General features: G+C 32.9%; 1 protein-coding gene across 14 annotated transcripts in view; it reads left to right on the top strand.

Annotated features, from left to right (window-relative positions):
* The window catches only part of OXR1 (oxidation resistance 1), a 444696-nt gene extending 417454 nt beyond the window's left edge, over positions 1-27242 (top strand). For 9 of the 14 annotated variants that reach the window (XM_032858478.1, XM_032858479.1, XM_032858483.1 and 6 more), the window contains 6 exons: positions 16272-16352; positions 18225-18350; positions 19096-19248; positions 21453-21548; positions 23354-23427; positions 25302-27242. In XM_032858478.1, coding sequence (XP_032714369.1) covers positions 16272-16352; positions 18225-18350; positions 19096-19248; positions 21453-21548; positions 23354-23427; positions 25302-25437 — 666 coding nt within the window. In that variant the 3' untranslated portion in view covers positions 25438-27242. Of the gene's footprint in view, positions 1-6320; positions 6512-16271; positions 16353-18224; positions 18351-19095; positions 19249-21452; positions 21549-23353; positions 23428-25301 lie in introns of those variants that run through there. The other 5 variants (XM_032858477.1, XM_032858482.1, XM_032858488.1 and 2 more) reach the window with 4 other exon arrangements.
* Positions 27243-27445: the final 203 nt, after the last annotated feature.

Below are 27445 nucleotides of genomic sequence, written 5' to 3'. Positions count from 1 at the left end.
TGCAGTTTTGTGAAAAATGTTACTTTTTGATTTTTGATGGGGATTGTTTTTATAGATTTTCACTGACAAGGGAAGTATTCTAATGGTATTTCAACAAAGTGTAGGAAGGTCTTTAGGTAGAGGTGGGAAAGATGCTTATTGACACTATTTCCTCATGATAGTGCTTTGATTTGATAAACGTACAAAACTAGAGATAAACAGTATTATGAATTTGCATATACCATCACTCAGCTTTATCAACTTACTCCATCTGTAATCCTTCTTTGTCCCCAGTTCCCATTTCTTCAAATGTCGTAAGTATGTTATAAAATATATGTAATATGAATAAATTTTTACAATTTGTTACTTGAATCAGGATCCAACTAAGCTCCAAATGTTCAGTTAAAATGTCTCTTTAAGTCTGTAAATGTAGGTTCTCTGTCCATTTCTTTATGCATTGCTTTTTTTTCTTGTAATTTTCATTTTTAAGAAATCAGATTTTTTTTCTAGAATGTTGTGCAGTCTGGATTTTGCTGATAACATCCCCACAGTGTTGCTAACATGTTCTTCTGCCTTAGATCTAGAGCAACCCATTTAATCATAGACTATCATCTTTATTTTATTGATAATTTCTGTAAGTTTATTTCTTACTTGGCTAAAATGCTCGTTAACAAATCATAATAATTAATCTGTAATTCAGAGTCAGTTGTCCTTTTTACCATGCCAAGTTCTCAATCTTGCCAGAACCTTTGAATCATTTGGGGGAGTTTTCAAAAAACTTACTGCCTTAGGGTCATCTCAGACCAAATGAAAATCAGTATTCTGTATAGCTCCTCATGGGGTGACATTGTATAGTAGTGGTGGAAAAACCAGTGTGCTGCCCTAGGTGTTGTGTTGAATATATGTAGTGCTAAGACTCTGGAAGATTCTTCAGACTGTACTGATCATACCACACTTTAATTTTCAAGGCCCTGTGATGCAAATTATGTTGTATAAAAATACTTTTCAAAATATTCCTCATTATTATGTGTGTTGCATCTGCAGTCTGTAAATTTGGTTCACTGTGGAGAAAGGTTTCTTTAATCACTTTATGCCTTGACTTTTAAAAAAACACGGTTGTTTGTTTGTTTCTTTTTGTATCAATAACAGCCAGGCTGAATTACTTCAGGCATAGCTCCCTTATACACCGAAAGGATTTTTATCACATTGTATACTCAGAGGCACTACAAGGAGAGGGAAACCAAGAAACTTATCACTCTGCAATTCATTGATCTGTACCTCTTGAACTTGTCCATCAAATACTCTTTAAAGTTTGATGTACCTGACAAGAACCCAAGAGTCTAGTAATATAGTCTAACACAGCAGCCACAGTAATAAGCTTAAAAAATCTTTGAAGCCTGTTTTATCCTTAAGGTTCAAATGAATTTTGCATTCATATTTTTAATTTATCTGATGTTCTATAAAAAGAATTTTTTAAAATTTCTTAGGAAGTAAAAGTGATACTGCAGCATAATGTAAGTCAATTTTATCCTGTCACCAGGCTCACCACATGGCTCAATGACACACCCCCTCAGGCTCTATCACCCTCAACCCCAAGTTCCAACTTGAGAGTCTCTAATAGACTCTAGTGGTCTACCAGTCTAATAGTCTCAAATAGTCTTAGATATTCTATTAGAATCCTCTGAAAGTTTTTTTGGGCTTCAAAATGCCACATGTGTTGGGCATGCCAGTCTTGATGCTTGATGACACAGGTCTCAAAACTGGAGGTTTTTAAGCTACAGTTGCTTGTTGTCCCACGTTTTTGAGTTGACTTTCACTCCTTTTGGGATAAGAAATGGCAGAAAAAGTTTTCCATTTTTTCATCTCTAAAGTTAATTTTATGCCACTTACAGTTCAGTATCTTTCATACTGCAAACCTACTAATTAAGTGCCCCTACAATGATAAAAACAATTAAGAAATTGACTTTATTAAATTAGCTTTAATTGATTTATTTAGATGTTTACCTCCCAGGTTTATACTTGTTGACTAAATTTTAAAATATGAGTTTGCTAGTATTATGTGCCAGTAGATTATATGGCATAATAGTATTTTTCATTCTTAAAAGTAATGATAAGAATTAGAAACATATCATGTCAGTTTAGTCATCACTTCTCACCCTTGCCAAAGTATTAAGAAGAATATATTTCATTTGATTTTTGGTTTCTGAGATGACTTCATTTGTTTGGTGAATATTTTATTTCTTAAGGTGTCAGATATTCTGATACTTATTTTATTAAACAGAAGGATTTTTTTTTAATTAAGGCACAAGTAATGCCAAAATTGAAACTGAGGCAATAAATAAAGCAAGACAAAATTACTTATCACTCCTTGTCTAGCCAGCAAAATCCATACAGAATTGATTTTGTTCAAAATGAAAGTACTCTTTATGTCTAAGTCACTAAAATGAGAGAGGTCACATGTTTTAGATAAAAGCAATTAAAGAAAAATATACTTTTTTAAATTGATCATATCACATAGTATTACAAACCAGAACTCCAAAAGTAATTCAGTAAATCTGACAAAAGGGTAAAAATCAAAAGCATGAAGAACAATTAGAATTTGGAGGACTGTCATTATATCTGTTGCAGACACAGATTTCTTAAGTTCTTAAAGAAGTATTTAAAAATTAAAGCAATTAGAATATATGAGTTAATACAAATTGTCTTAAATAATATTTCTATATTAAGTATTTTTTAAATCACTTTATTGAGGAGGGATTGACATACAAAAATCTGTGCAAATTTATATATAATATATATACAAATTTTTATATATATAAAATATATATATTTATATTTTATATATTTTAAATATATTTATATATTTATATATATAAAATATATATATATAAATTTATATATAAAAGTTGGAGACAAGTATATATCCAAGATAAGTTTGGAGACAAGTATATATCCACGAAACTACCACCACAGTCATAAATACATCCGTCATCTCCAAAAGTTTCTTCCTACCCTCTTTATTATTATTATTATTGCAATAAGAACACAACATAAAATCTACCCTCCTAGCAAATTCTCAGGTATGCTGTAGAGTATAACCATAGGCACTATGCTACAGAGTAGATCTCCAGTTCTAGACTGTTCATAAATTTTCTCATATTATCATTCAGCATTCATTAATTATGCCTAACATATTCTGTTTTGACTAATAAAAATGTCAGCTTGGGATGTTATCTACTTCAGGAAAATTTTGAACTAATGTTTTGCTTTTTGTTAATATTCTCCCTTAGTAACTAGCCAAAAGTTACAGGCTATCAAATTTCCATTAAAAATCCAAAATGTTAAAAAAAAAAATCCAAAATGTTGTTTAATACAGAGTGTGAGAAGAGACAGAATGGATGAATGACAGACTAATTTTTTTTTTAAGATTTTATTTTTTTATTTGACAGAAATCACAAGTGGGCAGAGAGGCAGGCAGAGTGGGGGCATGTAGCAGGCTCCCTGCTGAGCAGAGCCCTATGCAGAGCTGGATACCAGGACCCTGAGATCATGACCTGAACTGAAGGCAGAGGCTTAACCCACTGAGCCACCTAGGCGCACCCAGACTAATTTTTTTTTGGCACACAAAAATTAATTTATTTCTATATACCGGCAATGAACAACTAATTTATTCTTTTAAATATTAAAATTACTTCTAAAGTATTATCTTAAATATTGAGTAGGTGGATTTTGTATAGTTGGCCCTGGTAGACCATTCCCAACTCAGAGGAAATCAGATATAATTTCAGCACCATAAAGAAAGTAGAGGAAAGGAGATTATTGAATATCTGAAGCATGAGAATAGGTTGAGTTATGAATTTTGTTCAGCCTTTAAACTGGTTGTTTTTAAAAGCGCTTCATTTTATAGTCTGTCATTTTACGCTAATGGTAAATTGAGATTTCTTTCAAACTCTGGGATGTTTAGAACTATTTAAATGACTTAGCTTAAGTCATTTAAGGTGTAATTGATATATAACATCAGTTTCAGGTGCACAACGTAATGATTTGATATTTGTGTGTATTTCAAAATAGTCACCACAACAAGTTTAAAGTTAGTATTTGCTGCCTTATATTAATTTCTTTTTCTTGTAATGAAGACTTCAAGATATAGTTTCTTAGCAACTTTCAAATGTGCATACAGTATTAACTATAGTCGCCATGTATGTTATATCCTCAGGACATATTTATTTTAGAATTGAAAGCTTATAGCTTTTGACCGCCCCCCTTCAGCCATTTTGCTTACCTCCAACTCCTTGCCTCTGGCAACCACCTGTTTATCTGTGAGCTTGGGTTTTATTGTTGTTGTTTTATATTCCACGTGTAAATGAGATTGTGTAGTATCTATCTTATTCTGTCTGAATTCATGTAGTATAGTGCCCTCAAGGTCCAACCGTATTGTTGCAAATGGCAAGATTTCATTCTTTTTTACAGGCAAATAGTATTCTGATATATCTATATAGATATCTATATCTATACTATATCTATATATCTCACATCTTTTTTATCCATTCATCCATTAATGGACACTTCAGTTGTTTCCATATCTTGGCTGCGGTAATAATGTACAGCAAACACAGAGATGCATATATAATTTTGAATTTGTGTTTTTGTTTTCTTTGTATAAATACCCAGGAGTGGTATTTCTGAACCATACGATATTTCTATTTTTAATTTTTTGAGGAACTTCTGTACTGTTTTTCATAATGGTTGCATAAGTTTACATTTCTAACAATATTACACAGGGGTTCCCTTTATTCCATAGCCTCACCCGCATTTGTGATTTTTTACCTTCTTGATAATAGCCATTCTAACAGGTGTGAGGTAACATCTCATTGTGGTTTAGTTGTTTTTCAAAAAAGCATGGTCCCTGGACCATAAGCAGCAGCAGCATTATTAAAATGCATATTTTCAGATTGCATTCTAGTCTGCTTCATCAGAAACCAGTTTTGGAGCCCAGCAGTCTGTATGTCAACAAATGTTCCAGACGATTGTGATGCAAGCTAAACGTTGAGAGCAACTGGTTTAGATCTGTAAGGACCCATCCTGTCCAGGTGCAGAGCAAGACTTCTCAGAAACATGGTTGAAAAGATACTTGAGCAAAATCAGAGCTATATTAGGAAGAAGGTGCAGGGACGGATGCTGATAGGATAACCAGCAAAATAAGCTGCTCTGTGCTTGGGGTGTGTATGTACGTATTTCAGCCACATTTGGGTACACATATAATATTTTTAATTTTAGAAAATCTGGCTAGAAGTGATAAAAGGTTTTCAAAATGGCAGCCCACTACCACCAAATCATGTAATGGTATGTGTAGGGGTGTGCCATGACGGGGGCAGGTAGTGACTACGGTGCGCTCTATGTGTAGTAAGATCCATGTGGAGATAGTTAGAGTTTACAGATGAGGGACTGTGGGAGAGAGATCTTAGTGTAAGTGTGTGGGGCTGGTTGAGGAGATGGGGCAGTAGCTGGTGTGAGTAGGAGGAAGGATATTTAGTGTGGAGTGAGCTGTGTTCTGTGCGTGTTCATCATGGAATGTGGAGGTGTGGGTAGGAGCTGGTTTAAAATGGAAGAAATATTCAGGCAATATTATGCATTGATATTTGACTTAAAACTTCGCTCTAGGAAGTTTTAATTCATAGCCATAATATTTCATCTTCAAAGTTCACTTCTTCGGTTATATTCAGCATACCACTGATTAGTGAAGTATAGGTAGGTTATAGTAATTGTAAGTACCTTTTCAAGAAATTAGGTATTAGAAAATGAAGTTTAAAAATGGATTGTATAAACAGGTAAAGGAATTTTCAGGTCACTTGAATACTTGTATAGGATTTATTGTAGTAGATTGGCATCACTTTTACATAGACATTCTATAAAAATTGAGGGTTGGAGTGTCCTCAAAAGATGTCTCATTGCTCAAAAAATGCTCACATAAAAGATGACATTTTGTTGGATATTTAGATATAAATAAAGAATGGATGTATGACTGCATGAGCAAAACAACAAAATGTTAGTTGAAATCATTTGTGTACATTAGGAAGTACTCTAGAAACTGCACTTAGTACTTTTTTATGACATAATTTTTAGTGTGCTTCTTAGTGTACTGGTGCTTCCAAATACATGCTCTGTGTCTTTAAAGTTTTGAGCCCTTTTTTTTTTTTTTGCACATTTGGCTACAGTGCAACCAAACTTCAACATGAGAAACCTCTTCCCTCCCTGGCTTTACAGTCTCCACTCAGAACTATCTTTGCAATAGAAACTACTTAGTGATTAGCTCTCTGTCTTGTCAATCAAATCTTTGTCTGTAAGCAAACTGTTTTGTCACTGTAGTAGGGCTCTTGTGCTGAAAATTTATCTTTAGCAGAGGAAGAATGCTTTTTAAAACAGTCATTATGAGATTTGATATAACTTAATTTGCTCTGGAAAGGAAATGTCTCGTCTCTGGTATGGGAAAAAAGGGAGAAGACATCAACCAATTAATCATAAATACACTCTGGTAAATCTTAGTCAATGATTTCAATTTGTCTGTTTACTAGTCTTTTTATGGTGACATGATGCAAAATTATACAATCTCTGAAAGTTTAAGCGGAGGGAATATTTATAGAATACAAAGTTGTATGATTACAGAAAAGTACCTTTAAGCTTCTTCTGCTAATCCTAAATATTTTCAAAAAAGGAATGAATAAGAAACTGGAATTTTGTTTTATAAAAGTATTTTGGTTTTCCTATTTTACATCAGCAGGAAATTATAAAATCTTTATTGCTGCCTTAATTTTTAATTTAAGATGTTTTTGGAAAATATTCAGAATTTTTTTTTTTTAAATAAATTGAGTAGAACCATCAGAATGAATTAACTTTAATTTTTATTGACTGGATCCCAAATTAGATACATTTATAATATTGTGTATTAAGACAATTATTTTAGTAATCTTGAGAAAAGCCTTTTTTAAGCTATCCTAAAAATTTCCAGCTGTGCTACCTATTATAAAACTTTAAAAGATACTCTCTCTAGTCAAGAAAAATTTCAACTTACTGTTTTGAGAATCCTTTTACTATTGAGTAAAAATATGTGTGCATTAATTCTTAGAAAACGTATTGCCGATTGTTCTTTCTGTGGTGATTCAGGATTATAACTTGCCTTATGAATATTAATTTTATTTTTACTGTAACTGTTGGTGATTTAAATAAAGCTAGGTAAATACTTAGAACCAAGAATGACTTAGGAAGATGCTCCCAAAGCATTTTGCCACCCATAAATGTTAAGCATGTAAAAATACCAAAATTATTTCAACTGGTGTTTTTATTGGGCTTGAGAGTACTTTGTTAGGTCTTTTTATGTTTAAGTTGAATAATTTCAATTTTTTTTTCATGTGATACATCAGCACAGAGGGAAGTAGGCATCTGAAATGATTTAATTTGTTAAAATTGTGAACAGATTTATGAGAATAGCCAGTTAACACAGCTTTTTTTTTTTAAACCAAGAACTGTGGAGAACATTCATGTATTTTTTAATTTGCAGTTCAAATAAGTGTTTATAATTAGTTTGCTAAGACTTTAATCTGTTAGGAAAAAAGGCAAAACAAAATGTTCTTGTTTTGAATTTTATGGATCATTATAATGTGTATCACAAACTTAACACATTCAACATTTCCTGTTTTTACTCTTATAGGAAGCTATTACGTGGTTTTATCAGATAGGAGTGCATGCTTTGCACTGGTCTTCAGCTCTTCCCATACATGTAGTTTATATATTATTTCAGTTAACCTTCACAGTAACCTTGTAGAATCAGCATTACTCCCCATTTTAAAGATGAGGGAACAGGTATGAATGGTTACTGAACTAAGCTGTCATGGAGCACAGAGAGCATGACTGTCACATTCCTTACTTCACCAGGATATATTTTTTAAAATGGGACAATACAGTGTGATATGTTTTGATGTGTGGACAGGTTCACGTTCTGATTTTCTAGCTGTTTTCCTTGTTTTAGAGTGGATACCCTAGTAGCTGTAAGGCAGAAGAAAAGCTTAAGAAAATAAGGCTTAAAAGGATAGCAGTTCTTGTTATGTAGATTGAGATTCCCTAATATGATTTTGCCTGAAAAGGGATTCTTGTGCTTTAAAACCAAAAATAGAAAATGATTCTTAAAGAATAACAAATATTTTGTAGCTTTTCACAATTCATCATATCTTTACTTAACTGATTAGTAGAATGGTATCTGTAGCCCTCATTGATAAACTGTCATATAGCTAGTACTAATATGGCTATGTATTTATGTAAACCAGGACAATTTACTAAATGCTTATGTATATAGTGTCATATTTCACCTTATAGTAACTGTGTGTGTTAACCAGATGTAGATTATTTTCATTTTACAAATGAGTTAAGGCTCAGAGACATTAATAACTAATAGGTAAAATATGCTCTAAAATATATGGAATCAAGTTAAACCTTTGCCATTGAACTTCAGTGAGAACCATATTGATCAAGCATGCTTAACTTTCCTGTCTTTTTTTAAGGCCAGTTTAGAGTTTATTCTGACAACCTAAACTTTATAATTTCTAACTATTTATTTGAAGCTGTTTATATATTTATTGTAACCATATGCTGTATCCTAGCTCTTTAATGTCCGTCAGTAGTAATTTGCTTGAGCATTATAAGCCTATTTTATAATAAGAATTTAGGCTTAATCAGATTAAAGTCACAAATCATTAAATATATCAACATTGTTTTATCTCTGTCAATATTTCATTAGTCAACTTTTTTTTTTTTTTATATTTAGGCCCTCATGTGACAAGACAAATCTTTTTTTTGTACTTAGGCTTTCATGTATGAAAATAGGAGAAAAAAATCCTGTGATAAATTATTTGTATCTCTGTAAGAAAAAGTCCATAAGAAGAGCTACTTTAAATGTAAAAATCTTCCAGTGACCTTGGCTCAAGATAATGATCATGTTAATGAGAAAAATATTACTTCTAACACTGTATGCTAATAACACTATATTATTCTAAACACTTAACACCATTTAATCCTCATTGTGAAAATTGCTACTCTGATCTCCATTTTAAGAAACAAAAGGCAGTCATATTACAACAAATAAGGGTCAGAGCTGTGGTTGAATCCACGCATTTTCACTTTAGCCTGTGCCCTTAAATTCTTTACTCTCTCTCAAAATCTTTACAGTATAGCCAGGGGAAGGGAACTAACATTTATTTTGTATATTTAATGTGTCTGTTTATTTTGATATATGGCTTACATATATTATCATTTATTCCTCATAAAGTGCTTAAAATATTATTTCTGTTTGAAAGACGTGGAAATGGAGAGATTAAATGCAGTTGTTCAACTTCACAAAACTACTGAAAAGCAGAATTAAAAATAAGGCAGAGGTCTGCACCCAAACCCACTATTCTTTCTGCTATACTGTGTTGCCTACCTGTAGTACCTGTTCACAGGAAATTTATTAACTAGTATTTACATACATCTTACTGTATGTAAAACATCTGCTTTCTAGTCAGCAACCTAACTGAAAAGATATATGCATATATATTCAGTGTAGAATGTTTTTTTTCTTTATTCATTTGACTTAGTAGTTGACAAGTATATTTATTGCATATGCAAGTTAGGAGGCGTAATAATAAAGTGAGTTTCTATGATCCCACTACCCAACTAAAGAACTAGAGCATTATCAAAGCAGTTGTATCAGCCTGTATGTTCTTTCTCCTTGTCATTTCATGTTTTCCCCAAATTGGTAACCATCTCTCCAAATTTTGTTTATCCTTCCCCTGATTTTTTCTAAGTAATAGATTTTATTTTTGGAACAATTTTAGGTTTATAGAAAAATTGAGTGCAAAGTACAGAGTTCCCTTATACCCCTCTCCCCACCAACACACACTACTCCTGTCATTCACAGCTTGTGTTGGTATGGTATACTTGTTATAATTTATGAACTAACATTGTACATTATTGTCACCCAAAGTCCGTATTTTACCTTATGGTCTATTCTTTCTGTTTCACATTCTGTGGAATGACCTATAGCATTATTGGATGACACAGGATTGTTTCACTACCTTTTAAGCTCCCTGTGCTGCCTCCATTTATCTCTCTTTACCTGAATATCTTGTAACCACTGATCATTTTCTTGTTTCTGTGGTTTTGCCTTTTCCAGAGTATCATACAGTTGCCATCATACAATATGTAGACTTTTCAGAATGGCTTCTTTCATTTAATAAGATACATGTAAACTTCCTTACTGTCTTCTAATGGCTTGATTGCTAATTTATTTTTAGTACTGACTTAATACTCTGTTGTCTGGATATATCCTTTCACCTATTGAAAGACATCTTAGTTACTTCCAAGTTTTGGCACTTGAAAGGCTGTTTTACATGAAGAATTTGTGTGAAGATAAGTTTCCAAATCATCTGGGTAAATATGAAGGAGCATGGTTGCCAGATTATGTAAGAGTGTGTTTAGTTTTGTAACAATCTACCAGACTTTTCCAAAGCAGCAATACCGTTTTCCACTGTACCAACAGTAAATGAGAATTCCTGTTGCTCCACATACTCACCAGCATTGATGTTAGTTCTTTTGATTTTAGCCATTCTAAATAGGTATATAGTAGTATCCCATTATTTTAATTTGTATGTATGATGGATGATATTGAACATCTTTTCATATTCTTCTTTGTCTTCTGTTTTATCTTCTTTGGTGAGGTGTCTGTTCAGATGTTTAGTTCATGAGTTGGAAAATACTTCATCTGCCTCTATTTTCTGGAAGAAACTGTAGAGAATTAGCATAATTTCTTCCTTAAATGTTTGATAGAATTTATCAGTGAATCCAGATGCCAGCGATCGTAATTTTCTTTGTAAGTACAGAGTCAGCTACCACAGTGCATGCATTGTTGCTTTGCAAAAGTCAATATAATAATAATGGCACAAATGGAAATCTGTTCAGTTTATCTGTTTTTTTATTCTTATGTCTTTCATAGCTTCCAACAAGTTTGCATAGCTTTCTATAGAGTATCTTGATGTTTCCTGGTAACTAATTCATTTTAGTTGGCTAGAACTGGGCCTCATATTTTCTGTTTTGGAAGATAAGTAGTTACTAATTAAATTTTTTTTTTAAAAGATTTTATTTATTTATTTGACAGAGATCACAAGTAGGCAGAGAGGCAGGCAGAGAGAGAGAGGAAGGGAAGCAGGCTCCCCGCTGAGCAGAAAGCCAGATGAGGGGCCCAATCCCAGGACCCTGAGATCATGACCTGAGCCAAAGGCAGAGGCTTAACCCACTGAGCCACCCAGTCGCCCCACTAATTAAATTTCATAATCAATATAGGCCTACTCAGTTGATCTATTTTGTTTTGTTTTGTTTTTCCTTGTGTAAGTTCTGGTGGTTTGTTTCTTTTAAGGCATTGGTCCATTTCATCTAAGTTATCAAAGTTATAAGTATTGAGTCCTTTATAATATTCCTTTCTGGGTGCCTGGGTGACTCAGTTGGTTAAGCGACTGCCTTCGGCTCAAGTCATGATCCTGGAGCCCCAGGATCGAGTCCCACATCAGGCTCCCGCTTGGAAGGGAGTCTGCTTCTCCAGCTGACCTCTCTCCTCTCATGCTCGCTCTCTGTCTCTCAAATAAATAAATAAAATCTTTGTAATATTCCTTTGTTTTAATTAATGTCCGTGGGATCAATAGTGATGGTCCCTTTTCATTTCTGACATAATTCATTTCTTTTTTCTCTTCTTTTAGTTAGCTTGGCTAGAGGTTATCAGTTTATTGACCTTTTCAAAGAATTAGCTCTTTCTTGCATTGATTTTTCTCTGTATTTTGTTTTCAGTCTTATTGATATCTGTTAATTTTTTTTATCATTTATTTTCTTCTACTTCAGATTTAATTTGTTCTTTTTCTAGTTTCCTAAGATGGAAGCTTAGATTATTGATCTTAGATCTTTCCTTTTCTTATATATGCATTTTATGCTATAAATTTTCCTCTAATTCCTGTCTTCACTGCATCCCAAAATTTCAGTACTTTGGAATTTTTTTTTTCATGAGGTTCAAAACATTTAAAATTTCTCCCAGGACTTTTTTTTTTTACTGTGCATTAATTAGAAGTGTGTTGTTGAAAAGTAGTTGGGGATTTCCCCACTGTTTTTCTGTTATAATTTCTAGTTAATTCCGTTGTGGTCTGAGAGCATACTTTTTATAATACCTATTTGTTCAGTTATGTTTTATGGACCAGAATGTGGTCTGTCTTAATGAATGTTCCATGTGAGTTTGAGAAGAATGTGTGTTCTGTTGTTGGATGAGTAGACTATACATGTCAGATCCAGTTAATTGAGGTGCTTTTCAGTTTGACTATGTTCTTACCGATTTTCTGCCTGCTGGATTTATAAATGAGATAGGAGGTTTGAAATAGCCAACTGTAATAGTGGATTTATATATTTCAAGATTTTGTAATGAGTATTCTTTTTCTCTGACATACTGTGGAGAAAATAAGATTATTCGCTTTTTGAGATTCACTTCTTACATTTATTGTTCCAGAAAGGTTAAGCAGCATACACATAATGTAATTGAGTGATTTTGAGTGGTTAACAGGTTTCTTTTTAACTAAAAGAACAGGGAATATATCTGCCTTCTCATGAGACTCTGAGTCACCTACAAATACACTTAAGAGGAAGTAACTTTAAATATAGATTTATTCAAATCAAAACTTTGATAATATGTTCTGGTTTTGATTCACTGTGAATCTCTTTTTTTCCCTCTTTCTACTTTTTGGCTAATTTATGATTCTCTAATTGCTTCTTTTATACCTTATTTATTATAGTCCCATGAAGTGTTATTTTGAAAGTAATCATTTAGGGAAAAAAAAGGAGCAAAGTTTTAACATAATCCAGGTCTTGTTTTATAATAAAGACGGTGTGTATGTATAGAACAGAAGTTTATGTGATTTCAAGGATGCTGTTGTATGCCTTTTTGTTAGCTACTGCAACTTAGATTTCCTCCTTATTAAACATATTTTGGGGTACCAAACTAAGTATAAATGGCATTGATTAGGTAATATTTGTCTTTCTACTCCATTTCCCTTTACTAAGAAACAAAAGTAAGAAATAAGTAAGGAATAAAAATGTCACATTCACAGCTATCTACCAGACTTTTGTTAGTCTGCCGGGAAGTTGGGGGAAGGAAGATTGTGTTGTTCTTGTTTGGGTTTTTTTTGGGGGGGTGTAATCTTGGGGAAATACCGAACATCCTAGAAGGAGGACTATTAGACCATAGCATTGGTCTTTATGTCTAGGAGAAGAACATGTTCTTACTCATGGGACTGACAGAAACTGTAAGTTTTCTGTATAGGACATTTTGTAGAGATGTGTCCATTTTCTACTTAATCTACTTCATCTTTTGGGTAATTAAATTTTGTACATGAAGTATGATTTACCAAAGGGATAAAAATTAATTTAAGACTAATTCAGTTCCATGGGGCGCCTGGGTGGCTCAGTGGGTTAAAGCCTCTGCCTTCGGCTCAGGTCATGATCCCAGGGTCCTGGGATCGAGCCCTGCATCGCATCAGGCTCTCCACTTAGCGGGGAGCCTGCTTCCCTTCCTCTCTCTCTCTCTGCCTACTTGTGATTTCTGTCAAATAAATAAGTAAAATCTTAAAAAAAAAAAAAAGACTAATTTAGTTCCATCATATATACTAGGAATCTGTATGTCTTTATTCATTTATTTTGATATTATCTGTGTTTCTGTTCTCATTTGATTTCACACCCTTTTTCTTAATTCACAGACTCTTTTTTTTTTAATATTTATTTATTTGACAGAGATCACAAGTAGGCAGAGAGGCAGGCAGAGAGAGAGGAGGAAGAGGCTCCCCACTGAGCAGAGAGCCCGATGTGGGGCTTGATCCCAAGACCCTGGGATCATGACCTGAGCCGAAGGCAGAGGCTTTAACCCACTGAGCCACCCAGGCGCCCCAATTCACAGACTCTTTTGACAGTCTCTTTTATCTTCATTCATTATAGCCTGAGAAAATATTAGGATTGAGGAAGTAATGAGTTTATAAGTCCCAAAATACAGCTTTTTACAAAAACAGTGTGAATGAGAAAAGGTAGATTTGTGACAGTAAAAAGAAACTATGACTTTACCAAATGTTATAAGCTTATACTTAGGATGGCAGTTCATGGTTCCCTCAGTGATACCTCCTACTCAGTGATATTGATATGGTTAGCTTGTAAGTGATTCCTTTTGTGAGCGTAATTTAATTTTACTTCTAGCAATGAAATGTGTTGAATATGGTAACAGAAGGAGCTTTAGTAGAAATAAGTATAAAATTAATGTTAACCAGAAGGATAGAAGGAATGCAGAGGAGTAGATAAGTCATATAATTTGAAAACTCTTGGCTAGGAGACTTGATCAGATTGAACACCCTGGGAAAAAAAAAGAAAAATATAGCTGGCCATTTAATATTTTGTGGAGATTTCTTTTGTTGGTCATAGAAAAACAGGCTGTGATTTTTTTAATTTTAAGATCTAATTTCTCTTTCACCTTTATTGAAATTTTTTTTGTTCTTCATTGAAAGGTCTTTAATATTTTTATCTAATCCTGAAATTTAAAATTAATTTCAGAAGAGTCATGGTATACAAGATAGTTAAGCTCTCAAAACTGAAGTATTTTACTATGGATAAATAAATAAATAAATACTGTCAGTCAATCAGTAAGTAAATAAGGAAGCTCTCAGACATTACCCTTTAGTCCTTAGGGTAATTTGTGAAAAATAATTAAGCAAAAATAATGCTAACAATAATAGCTATCATTTACTATGTGCAGGACAGTATGTCCTGTATGTGTGCATTTTATTTCCTCATATTATTTCATTAAAAAATGTATTTTGTATGTGGTCTTATTAATTCCATTGTTTTATGGAGAAATAAATAAAGAAGGGCCCAAACTCAGATACATCTGATCCTCTAGGGCTCTAGAAATCATAACCATTTTAGGTTTCTTTCTGAGTAGAATCAACCATCACATTGTATGCATTGTCAATTTGTAAAAGTCAATATTATGAGAAAACATATTTATTCAGTTTCTTTTCCTTTTTACTATTCTCATGTCTTTCATAGCGTTCAACAGGCTTATATGACTTGTCAGAGTTACCTCAGTGTATATGGGTGGTTAATTTATTTTAGTTGGTTAGAAGAAGAGCTTTTTAAAACCTAGGTTAGAAGTCAACTCTTTCCAAGCCAGTGGTTCAACTGTGTTGATCACAAGAGCAATCTGTCATAGCTCAGGAGAGTCAGCACGTATTTATGGCACAACCAGAGTTCACTGTGTTATGGTTTCTGTTTTAGGAATTAGGTCATGATCTGAGAAAGTTGTAGCTATTGTATCAACCTGAGAAAACTTGTGTGTTTTTGTGGACTTTTATAATAATGCTCCTCTTCATATATAACTTTCAGCTGCATTATGCAAGAGACTGATCTAGGCACTTAAGAAGGTAAAGAATTTTTCTTAGGAATTCAGAATGTAGGAAAGCCATTAAGTTTTAGTCACAGATAACTGTTACAGTACCAATATAAAGAAATAATATAAAGATAAAAACTGAAAAGAGTCCTGTAGAAAGACTGAAGTAGATATGCCTGAGAAGGTACTGTTGATTAGATACACTTTTGAAAATCTAATTTTTACTTTCTAGAGCTTATTTTTCTTACTACCTTGGGTTTTTTAATGTACTTCATTTCTTATTCTTCCTCCTCCTTTTTCTGATACAGCTCATATGGCATGGGTATGTTTCTTATCTTTGCCTAGAAGAAATTCTTCCAGCATTGCCTTTAAGATATAATGTTTGAGCTAAACTGATTTGGAGGGGAGAGTTGAAACTGCCTTTTCTTCGTAAAATGCTTGCCGTTATGATTTTAGATGTTATCTTCGATTTTGTCTTTGATGTTAGCAAAGCATGTTGTTTTCTGTAGTATTTCCTTTATAAATAGCAACTATAATTCTGTTTATTCAATCAAATTCTGTCTATATGAAGAAGTTCATAAACCTTATATTATGAACCAGTTGGATGTAGCAGTTTTAAACTCATTCATGTGTATTTCACTATAGCTTGATATTGGTATGTCCTGGATTTTCAGCATGGAGTGGGGAAAGAAACCCTGAGTACAGTTCTCTTTCTCCATTTAAATTTCTCCATTTTTTTGTTTTGCTTTGTTCTGGCTCTTTTTCTCAACTGTCAGTGGAATTATTGTCTTCCTGTCTCCATATTCAGGTAGTGTCAGTGGCTGAGTATCACCGCAGGATCGATGCTCTAAATACTGAAGAACTACGCACACTCTGCAGACGTCTCCAGGTGCCCCATTCAGTAGTTTAAATCCCTCCGGAGATTGAACACTCCCTGTTTTTAGTGTCTTCCGTCAGGGCAAATCTCATTTTTAAAGGATTTGTTTTGACTGTGGCATTAAAATAACCCATCAGAAAATTCCTTTTTGTTTTTAAAGAGTCCAGTTTTGCCTTGAAGAGCTTTAGGATTATCTTTTCTGTCATCTTTTCATTTTAAAAATATTCAGAGGAATTTTCTGTCACTGTAGAACTATTCTCAGTATTGTGTGTTTCTTAGAGCAATGAGAAGTGTCCATTTACTTTTAAAATTGGAAGAATGTTTTGGGTTTGAGGTTGAATCTTTACTAAATAAAATCTGAAAGATGAAGTACTATCAGACAATTGAAAACCTTTTAATGAATAACAAGACTTAAATATTTTCTCTTCTTTAAGGTTATTTCAGTTGTATCAACCTCACATCAAATATTTTAAATGAGATAAATTGTTTTTGTTTTTGAGGTATTCCTGGTTGGTATTAGAAATACTTTAGAATAATATCCTAGATATCAGAACTAGATAAATTATTTAAAATTCCATGAAATAATCTTTGTGATTTTTTTTTTTAAGAAACAAAGTGATACAGTTGAACTCATTTTTCAGTTTTGTGTATTGTGTGCTTTCCTCTTCTTAATGAGTGATGTTTTTATGGCTGTGCTAGAACTACTGAATTTTTTCTTTTCTTTTAATGCTTCTCATGCTGGCTTGGATTTTTTTTTTTAACCTTTCACATCATCAGAATAAGGGTAAAACATGCTGATGATGTGAAGGAATTAACATAGTTTAACTTCTCATCAAAAAACAATACAGTTCTAGAACATGTATTGGTTGAAAATATATGCTGTTTAGGTTTGGTAAGAAATCTATTAAAGGAACAAAATAATTTAGCAAGATTTCATTCTTAATGGAATCAGTTGCTGGACATTGCTGCATTTTAGTTATCTGCTTCAATAGAGTACTATTTTCCGACTTATAAGTTAAATCAATAGTAGTTATGTTTTATATCTTTTATTTCCCAATGTTACTGCATTTTATATATTAAAATAAAAGTAATAATGGTACTTTATAAAATAATTAATAAAATATGAAAAAGTATCAACAGAATAGATTGTATCCAAGTTTGTTTTGAGTTAATTGACATTTTTATCATTTTAAGAATATCGTTTTAGGATCATTTCCATCATGCAAAAGCATACATTCTTTTTTAATGTGTCACATTTATCTAATTTTTAAAATATAGGTATGAAAAAATTGACTTTTAAATTTCTTGTGTGGTCCAACTCTATTTACAAAAATTGTTTTGAAAGTAATAATAAGGAAGTCATTTTCTAAGTAATGGTAATTTTTCAGTGAAGCAAATAAATCTATGTATGCACACATACTGATGAAAAGCTATACTTTCTTTGGATCATTCTTTAAAATTTTGGCACCCAGAAAGTTTTCTTAATTATTTCTGGCTATTTTTATGTTTACCATGAAAAAAAAGAAATCCTACATATTTTAAATAGCACTGATAAATAGCAAGCTAGCTGGCTCACTTTTGCCCTTCAGCAGGAAAATTAAAGTTTGCATGTGACTTTTCCTTTCACACAGAAATAAGGGTGTTAATCATTATCTTTCCATCATACAGTGGTTGAGAAAAATGTCTGTTTATATTTAAAAAATCTTTCCCTACCTTGGATATACTACTGTTATTAGATGGAGCATCTTTTGACTTCTAAAATCCTAAATTAAAGTTTTAGCCTACTTTTTTAAGGTACAAAGTTTTATTTCTCTCAAAAGGCAGACATTGTTTAATGTATGTTGCACTTTTATATTAACATGCTGCTGCTGTTTACTTCTTTAGATTACTACAAGAGAAGACCTAAATTCAAAGCAGATTGCTCCATTGAAAGCAGACCTGGAGTCTGAATCTTTTCGACCAAACCTAAGTGATCCCAGTGAACTCTTACTGCCAGATCAAATTGAAAAGGTATGACATACATATGTGCATTTCTGAGTGTATGCCCATAAGAGTAAAACGGCCTCTTTTTAGTTGTTTTCAAGCTAAAGAAGTAGGGTTACTGCTATTAGTCTTCCTTTCCTGTGAATAAAAGTAAATAAAATATAGCAACTAGTGCAACAGAAGATGTTAGGAGCAGACATTAAAATAAAAAATAGCAATTTATATGAGATGTTATAATAGCCAAAATTTTGATTTCTTACTGTGTAGTAGTTACTTGGTTTATGTGATTATGTCATGTGTTTTTTACAGGACCTATCAGAGTTGGATACTCTTTATTGTGTGTATTTTATGAGTGAAAAAATTTAGGCATAGAGAAATTTAGTATCTTTCTCAAAGTCACACAGCTATAAAATGTTGAAGCTCAGTTTTTAGGGCCCATTATTTGAGAGTTTGTTAATAATTTAACAGTCCATTCAGTATTTTTGCTAATTTAATACAGAGGGTAAAAACAATAAGTAAACCCTATTTCTTGTCTCTCTTCTAATCCATGTCCTTATTTGGCATGTTCCTTTCTTTTCCTGGTGCACAATTACTGTTTCATTCTGAGAAGTGTACAATTATTCTTTATGCATCTCTGTATCTTTGAGAATAATTTCTACTGTTATTTTTGTAGCCTACATTTTATAAAGTACCATTACATTTCAGCTGACATTACTGTCTTGTATATTGACAATAAGCTAAATGTAAAATGTTAACATTTTATTTTTCAAAGCTTACCAAGCATCTTCCACCAAGAACAATTGGCTATCCATGGACTCTTGTTTATGGCACTGGGAAGCATGGCACAAGCTTGAAGACTCTTTATCGAACAATGACAGGTTTAGACACCCCAGTGCTGATGGTGATTAAAGACAGTGATGGGCAGGTATGAAAAATAACTAAGTAGACACCTTACCCTTTAAGAGCTTACAGTTAAACATTTAATATATTTTTCATAAAATTTCCATTAGTACATTTTTATTAAGTTTATCTGATAATTTTATTAGTACTTCTAATATAGAAGACATTTTTGAGTGCTACAGAGGATAGATAGGAGCATGAATCCGTTAAGGGATTATAGACTGGTAAAAAAGAACATTTAGGTATACTAGTATCTCCTGGAATAAGCAAAATATGCCAAATGTAGTGAGAACCTAGAGAAAGCATAAGGGGTGTTCATATCTATTTGGACAAGGTGAGAATGAAGTTCATGGAAAGGGTGAAAATTACAGAGTCTTGAAGCATAGTTTTGAAAGTTAAAGATAATTGTGTGAAGAAGATACCAAGAACAAAACCATAGGTAAGCAAGAGAAATATTGGTATTGGTTTTGGTTCGTTCCTGAAGCATCTAATTCAGGTCAGTTAGTTCAGATTGGAGAGTAATGACAGGATGAAATAGCAATATTAATTTAAAAAACAAAACACTACTGCTGACATCTTTATTGTGCTGTTTCTACATATTTGACTAATCATTGATGTGCATTATCTTATTTAATCATCAAAACCCTATGAGATTGATACTTTTATCATCACTGTTCTCAAGAAGAGTAACTATGACTAAAAGAATTTCATCAACTTCCCCAAAGTTATATACCCAGTAAAAGGTAATTGCAGCACAAGAATGAAGAAACTGCTTACTACATGCCATAGCATAGATTCATGTCACAAATGTTATATTGAGTTGGAAATCAGACACTAAGGAGTAACTGTCTTACAAATGCATTTAAGGAAATTTCATAAACGGGCAAAACAAATCTATGGTATTCTGGCTTTTTAACTTCCCTGGGGAAGTGGAGGTGGTGATGCTGAGGAGGCACAGGAATAGCTTCTGAAGTGCTAATGATGTTCTGTTTCTTGTTCTAATTGAAGGTTAAATGAGACTGCTTTGTGATAATTCAACATTGAGCTGTGTGTTTGTATTTATATGAAATATGTATATATATATATGCTTACACCTTTCAGTAAGAAAGGCTATTTTAAAAATATAAATGCCGTAAAAGTAGATTATCAATAGATTATCAAAAATTAAGACTGTTAAAGTGACTATAGAAATCATCTATAAAACTCTCTACATTCCCATTTTATGATGTGGAAACTTAGACCCAGAGCGTTGAAATACCTTGTCCTAGTTCCTTATTCACTCATTCTTTTTTTAGGTTATTTATGTTTTGTATCTTGTTCTGTGTAAAAGCATAGCATTACAGGTCCAAGAAATTCAGACCAAAAGCCTTCCCTCATTATTGTCTAATGAAAACAAAAAGAGCATATACCATTTTAGTAGTAGAATGTTTACCCATGCAGAAGGGTTTTTGCTTTCCTAAATCCTGTAATCCCTCTGTAACTTGTTATCCTTATTGTACGTGCTTTGTGCATATATGTTCTCCTGAAATGTGATAATCACTTTTTTTTTTTAAAGATTTTATTTATTTATTTGACAGAGAGAGATCACAAGTAGGCAGAGAGGCAGGCAGAGAGAGAGAGAGGAGGAAGCAGGCTCCCCCCTGAGCAGAGAGCCGGATGTGGACCCTGGGATCATGACCTGAGCTGAAGGCAGAGGCTTTAAACCACTGAGCCACCCAGGCGCCCAATAATCACTTTTTAAGACTGTTTAATTGTCATAATAAGCATCCTTTTTTAATTTTTAAAAATTTTTTTAAATTAAAGATTTTTATTTATTTATTTGACAGAGACAGCAAGAGAGGGAACACAAGCAGGGGGAGTGGGAGAGGGAGAAGCAGGCTTCCTGCTGAGCGGGGAACCCAGTGTGGGGCTCAGTCCCAGGATCCTGGGATAATGACCTGAGCCCAAGGCATCCGCTTAATGACTGAGACACCCATGCACCCCAATAAGCATCCTTTTAGATTTCAAAACTAGGAAAAATTTTCCATTGAGAAGTGAGAGGCTTTGTACTTGACAATAATGCAAATTTTATAATAGCCAATCGTGTTTTCCTTTTTAAGTAGAAGTAGATAAAATTATATTACATTTCTGGTTGTTTTTACATCTTAACTTAAACCTAAATAGTGAGGTAATGCTTAATGAAGCAAATTAATAGTCATGTCATTGAGCATGCCTTTTTTTAATCCTTAGGTTTTTGGTGCATTAGCATCTGAGCCATTTAAAGTGAGTGATGGCTTTTATGGTACTGGAGAGACCTTTGTTTTTACGTTCTGTCCAGAGTTTGAGGTAAGGACAATTATTCCAAAATCCAGTTTATAAAGAGATGGCATAATGAAAAGAACATGCACTTTGGAGTCATACACACTTACATTTGACTCTCATCTCTGTCTTTTACTAACTATAACTTAACACTTCTTGACCATTTTGAAGTCAACTTTCCTATGGATAGAATGGGAACCATAAAATGTAATGAGATTGTTTAAAAATTAAATGAGAATCATATATACAACACTTGGCATAGTATCAGACATACATCATGGTCTCAGTAAGGAGTATACATCATTATTACTGTTCTGAATTGCCTTTGTGAAATTCTTAGAAACTTTCAGTTACTAAGTTGCATGATGTAAGTATTGAAAACTTAAAAAATTAATCATTTGGGTTTAAATCAGTTAATTACCTGACTTCTTTTTCTTTATTATGGCTTGATTAACTTAGATTGACTACATTCCATTGCCAGTAAGATCTAAAATGTAGAGATGTACATGAATTTCAATCAATATGTTGACTGTTTAAAACATTGCATGCAGTCGCAGCATCTTAGGTACATTAAAGTTCGGTGTGTCAAACCTTTCCTAAGAGTGAAATTATAATCTTGAAAAAGGAATCAGCACAGTTGGTTAAAAAAGTAGTCTTTAAAAATAGTGTCTATGATGAGCAGAATAGGAAGGGTTTGATAATACACTAGATACCTTGTGCTTTACTGGCTCACCAGATTAACCAGTGCTTTCTGTTCCCTCATAAAATATAACCGATGCCTGCAGCTAACTGGAAGTTTATAATTGTTACAGATTTTTTTTTTTAAAGATTTATTTACTCATTATAGAAAGTGTGAGCGGGGTGGGGGGTGAGGGCAGGGGGAAAGAGAGGCAGAGCAGCAAACTCCCCACTAAGCTTAAAGCCTGACATGGGGCTGGATCTCACCGCCCATGAGATGATGATCTCAGCCAAAACCAGGAGCCAAAGGCCAACTGACTGAACCACCCAGGTTCCCGTTACAGATTTTTTAAGCATCAGTTGTGCTTATACTTAAATCTTTCTATGCTATTTCTACCAGATAATGTTACAAATTAGATGTTTTATAACTATGAAAAAGCAAATGTTAAAGTTTATTTTATTGAAAAAAAATTTTAAAACGTTTATCTTATTGAAAAGTATAATGAATACTTAAGAAAAAGTTGATAAAGGTGAGGTGCGGTGCTAGAAATGGCTATTTATTAGGTTTAAGTAAAATTCCCATGGAAGATTCGTAAAAAAGATATTTAAGAATGTGAACATCTAGAAATTTTGCTCTTGGACTTCTTAAGTGTTTTTATGTCCTCACTGCTCTTTAAAAAAATTGAAACTAGAAACCATAAACATACGTAGTAGGCTTACCTAAGAATGATGATGGTCAAATCTGTATCCACAGAAAATACCTTGGCCTTATATCAAAGTATTATCAAATTAGTGTACAATTATGTTTAATGGTAAAAGTTAATGGCATCTATATTAATTTTTTAACTGATTTTCTGCCTCAACTTTTTTCACTAACCACCCAGTTCTTGACACATATATAGAAAAGAGAACTATGTGTAAAGAGATAGTAAGATTTGAGGAATTGGAAATGAAAGTTGTGTGCTTTTAAACTTAGTCATACAACTACTGAAGCCCAAAGCATCAGACCCTTGTGCCCAGTCTTTCGTTCGTACTGTTACTATTCCTCTTACTGTCAATCTAGGCTTTGTTAAGTACTTGGGATTTAGGAGAACTAACTCTATATAGTAACTGTTTCCATCTACATATTTAAAGCTTTCTTTTTATTTATGTAGGTCTTTAAGTGGACAGGAGATAATATGTTTTTTATCAAAGGAGACATGGATTCACTAGCTTTTGGTGGTGGAGGGTAAGTCTCTTGAACATTTTACCATGAGGTGTTTAAAGAAACTGTTCATCTGTGTTATTTATAAAATCAGTTATTTTTGGAAAGTTTGGACATTTGAATCTTAATTTGTATATTACGATTAAGAAAATACATTCACAGGGAGGTGCTTATATGTAGTATGTGAAACTATTGATAAAATATTTGTTTATTCATTTTAAAATGCTGTTGATTCCCTTTTGATTAAAACCCATCTTTTAGAGTAGAGTGACTCCTTGGTATTTGAAAGTGAAATACACTAATATCTTAGACCTTCTCAAATGTTTTAAAAACACGATGGTATGTTGTTTCTCCCAATGTATTAAAAAGATCCAATTGTTTCCTTTTTATTCTACCCTAGAGACTATTTGGATTGATATGTAGGAGAATAACAGAAATTTGTTTTCTTATTTGCTTTGTTTTTAACAGTATGCTTCAGTCATTAATTTGATTCCCTTTACATGGCAAGCACTATGAGAACTTTTGTTTATTCTGGCACCCCAACTTTATTCAGTCTTTAAAAGACAGTGTTTGGAAGTAGTTTGCTCTACTTCTCCTAGCCTAGACTTTTCAAATAGTGCTTCTTAGCAAACGTTGACTCCTTCTTTTGGTATTTCTCTCCATCCTTCAGGATCGGATATAAAGTATGCTAAATAATTCCCAAACTTATAAAAGTATTATTTGTTTCCCACAGCAGAGGATTTATAATAATTGAGTTAGGCTGCAGAATTTTGTTAGTATGCAAGAATATTCATTATCCTGAGTGATTCTAACAAATTTCTCTTAAGCTTTTCTATAGGTAGGTGTTTGGAAGACATGATTTTAGTGATTAAAAAATTACCATGGTTATTATAGCTTTCTCTGAGGGACCTAACCAGATAACTAAAAACTATGTTATTCTTAGTTGAATCAGCATATGTTTATATGTTCCAATTACACCTTTTTTTATTGGTGGGGTGCAGGCAGTCATTCAGCCCTACTCCAACTGGTAGTCGTAATGTGATTCAGTTAGCTCTCCAGGAAGTCCTCACAGGCAAATGGCTGATAATTTCAAGCTGTTAAAGATGCCTTGAATCTTTGAAAATAACATACATAATGTCATTAGTGTCTGCTGGAACTTGATTTTGATTATACCACGTGATTGCAGTTAGCTAAAACTAAACATTGGGTCATTTGATAGCAACTTAAGACCAGTTTACAGTCTTTGAAGAAGGAGAGTACAGGCTCAGAAACCTAGAGCAACACGGACTTTGATATTCCAGAATTCCAAACAGGAGCCCCCAAATGTAAATCATGATGTGATGGACTAAGTATAGGCTTTGGAGTTAGACCTGATTTAGATTCTGGTTTCAACATATATTATATATGGGACCTTGAGCAAACTGAAGTCGAAAGTTTCCTAAGTTGTGAATTAGAGATTGAACTCTTAACATTAACTATGCATGTTAATGTTAGATGAGAAGGAGTTTTCATGTTAAATACATTAAATATTTAACTCATGTCAAATATATTAAAACCATTTACCAAAGAGAAACTCGTAATACCAGGCAAAGAATAACAGAGTGGCACCTGTACAGCCAAAAGAATTCTATGTGAAGTTAATTTTAGAGGATTCATTTTGTTGCTTAATCTGTGCACTAAGTGATTTTTATACTGGGATGTGAGCAAAACAAAATTGCCTTGTACTGGTATGGAAAGGAGTAGGAAAGGGTTTGAAAAAACGAATGATTTTAGAGTTTTGAATATTGAAATGTCACATTAAAATTATTATTTTACAACCCCTGCAATATTTATCTTACAACTTAGGGCATAAATATTAAGAGATTATTGCTAAAACTGTTTTCTTTTATGTATTGCAGGGGAGAATTTGCCCTTTGGCTTGATGGCGATCTCTACCATGGAAGAAGCCATTCTTGTAAAACATTTGGGAATCATACACTTTCTAAGAAGGAAGATTTCTTTATTCAAGACATTGAAATCTGGGCTTTTGAATAAATGTAATGCTCTCTGTCTTGGCAGGATAATGGCCCAAACCTGACATGGACAAGCATTGTTTGGAAAGTTCAAGAAGCAATACAATGTAACATGTCACTTGTGCTTTAAAATTAATCGTATCACCATTTTTTACAGCTATAATTTTAGAATTTATTTTTAAAATCATGTTTCTGTCCCAGAGTTTTTTAGGTTTAGACCATGGTATGGGTCCATGCAGTATAACAGCTTGGCTTTTGTCAGAATTTTGGCAGCATTTTAATCACAGTAACCACCTCATCTACAGTCCATGTTATCTCAGTCTCCTAATAGGATGGTGCTCTTTTTTTTGAACCTCTTTTGGTTTATTCTTTTTAAAACTCTGTTGATTGTTTTACTAGAGCAGTCTAATTGGGACATTGAGAAAATAGACTAGGTAATGCTGTGAGGTATTTGTGAGGTTGCAACAGGTGACTTTTGGACAGGCTCAACTTAGTCAGACTTTCTTGTGAAGGAAAAAATACATGCCAAAATAATGAATAGTCCATAAACCACTGAGTTCTAGTTTTAATTCATACTACTACATTCTCTTTATTAATTTTCAGGTATTCTCAGTTTCATTTTAATAAAAATGAAAATTGAAGAGAATTCTGGTTGTAATAGACCACAGTGCACATGATCTGCAGGTTTGGGCATATGCTTTCATGATTGGATTATCTGGTAAAGTTATATAATACAAAGGAGAATGAGAACTTGATTCTAGTGGACTTAATATATCAAGCGAGAAAATATACTATTTACGTATTTGTAGCTTAGCAGGGCATTATCATAAGTACAAAAACTATGAAACAGATGCATATTTCTTCAACATGTTGTGTCAGATACACTGTTTTATAGTTCTGTTGTTTTAGCCTTCTTGCACACCAACTCCCAAAATATAGGTTCCTGTTCAAAAGGGAAAAAAAAAGTGTGTTTTTTTGAGTGGTATATGTTATTAACTACCATTAGCATTTGCTGTTATAAAAGGGCAATGATTATAGTAGACAATATTGTAACTCAGTAGACTTGTTGAATATGCAAACTTACTGTCAAGTGACCTCAAAAAAAAAAAAAAACAAAGACAAGATAGAATATACTAGTAGTTCTTATCCTCTTTTGTAGGAAACCAATAATATGCCATTGTGGCGGTCATTCATCAGTTAATTTCAAAGCTTCATGTTATGCAAAAAAAAAAAAAAAAAAATCCTGCTGTTATACATGTGACAGTGACCTTGTGCTGAAATTTCAGCTATTCCAGATAAACATTGTATATTATCTTGTAAATTAATGTTTAAAGGTAGTTTTGTTCTTATAGAAAGTGTTGATTGCCAGGTTGCTTATAGCACTTTAAATTATTCTAAAAAGGAAATTATAAGCCAAATATGTTGGCTTTAGTAGCTTTAGTTGTATAGGACTTGAATATATTTAGATCTTTTGAAAGTTTAGATAATTATCTAAAGAAAGCATAATGCTAATGGAAAACAAAATCTGATCTATTTAATATGCTATCGCTGAATGTGAATAGAAATGTGGGCATCACTTCCTTGTCTATGTAAAGCTCTCTCATTATAAGTTAGTAACAGTATCTGGATTAAATGTTTACAATATAGAGAATTGTAAATAAATATATCATTTTTCCCCCTTTGGTCTTCCACAGCAGTATTATTGTCTTTGTGGAGTTGACTAATAATTAAAAGAAAATAAATAACGAAAAAAATCCTGTATTGGATTTCAGTTACAATAAGGTCATAGTGGTGTATACCAAATAAAATCAAATACTTAAATACAAATTTGAGTTTGGAGTTATTGAATAATCAAGTTACTTTCATATTTAAGAAGTCTTTGATTAAGCCTACTACTATGGTTTATGTGTAAAAAATGCTTTTAGTAGTTTTGGGTAGTGTGGTGGTGGTAATAGTAATGATAGAAGGATGTCTTCAAGTAGAGAGAGCATGATAGTTTAAAAAATGAGGAAAAGAGGGTACTTGGCTTG

The sequence above is a fragment of the Lontra canadensis genome, unplaced genomic scaffold (assembly GCF_010015895.1).
Source record: "Lontra canadensis isolate GAN:19392208 unplaced genomic scaffold, GSC_riverotter_1.0 scaffold15, whole genome shotgun sequence".
In the NCBI taxonomy this organism is placed as follows: domain Eukaryota; kingdom Metazoa; phylum Chordata; class Mammalia; order Carnivora; family Mustelidae; genus Lontra; species Lontra canadensis.
Note: the sequence above shows the minus strand (reverse complement) of the source record. Positions and strands in the feature narration are given on the sequence as shown.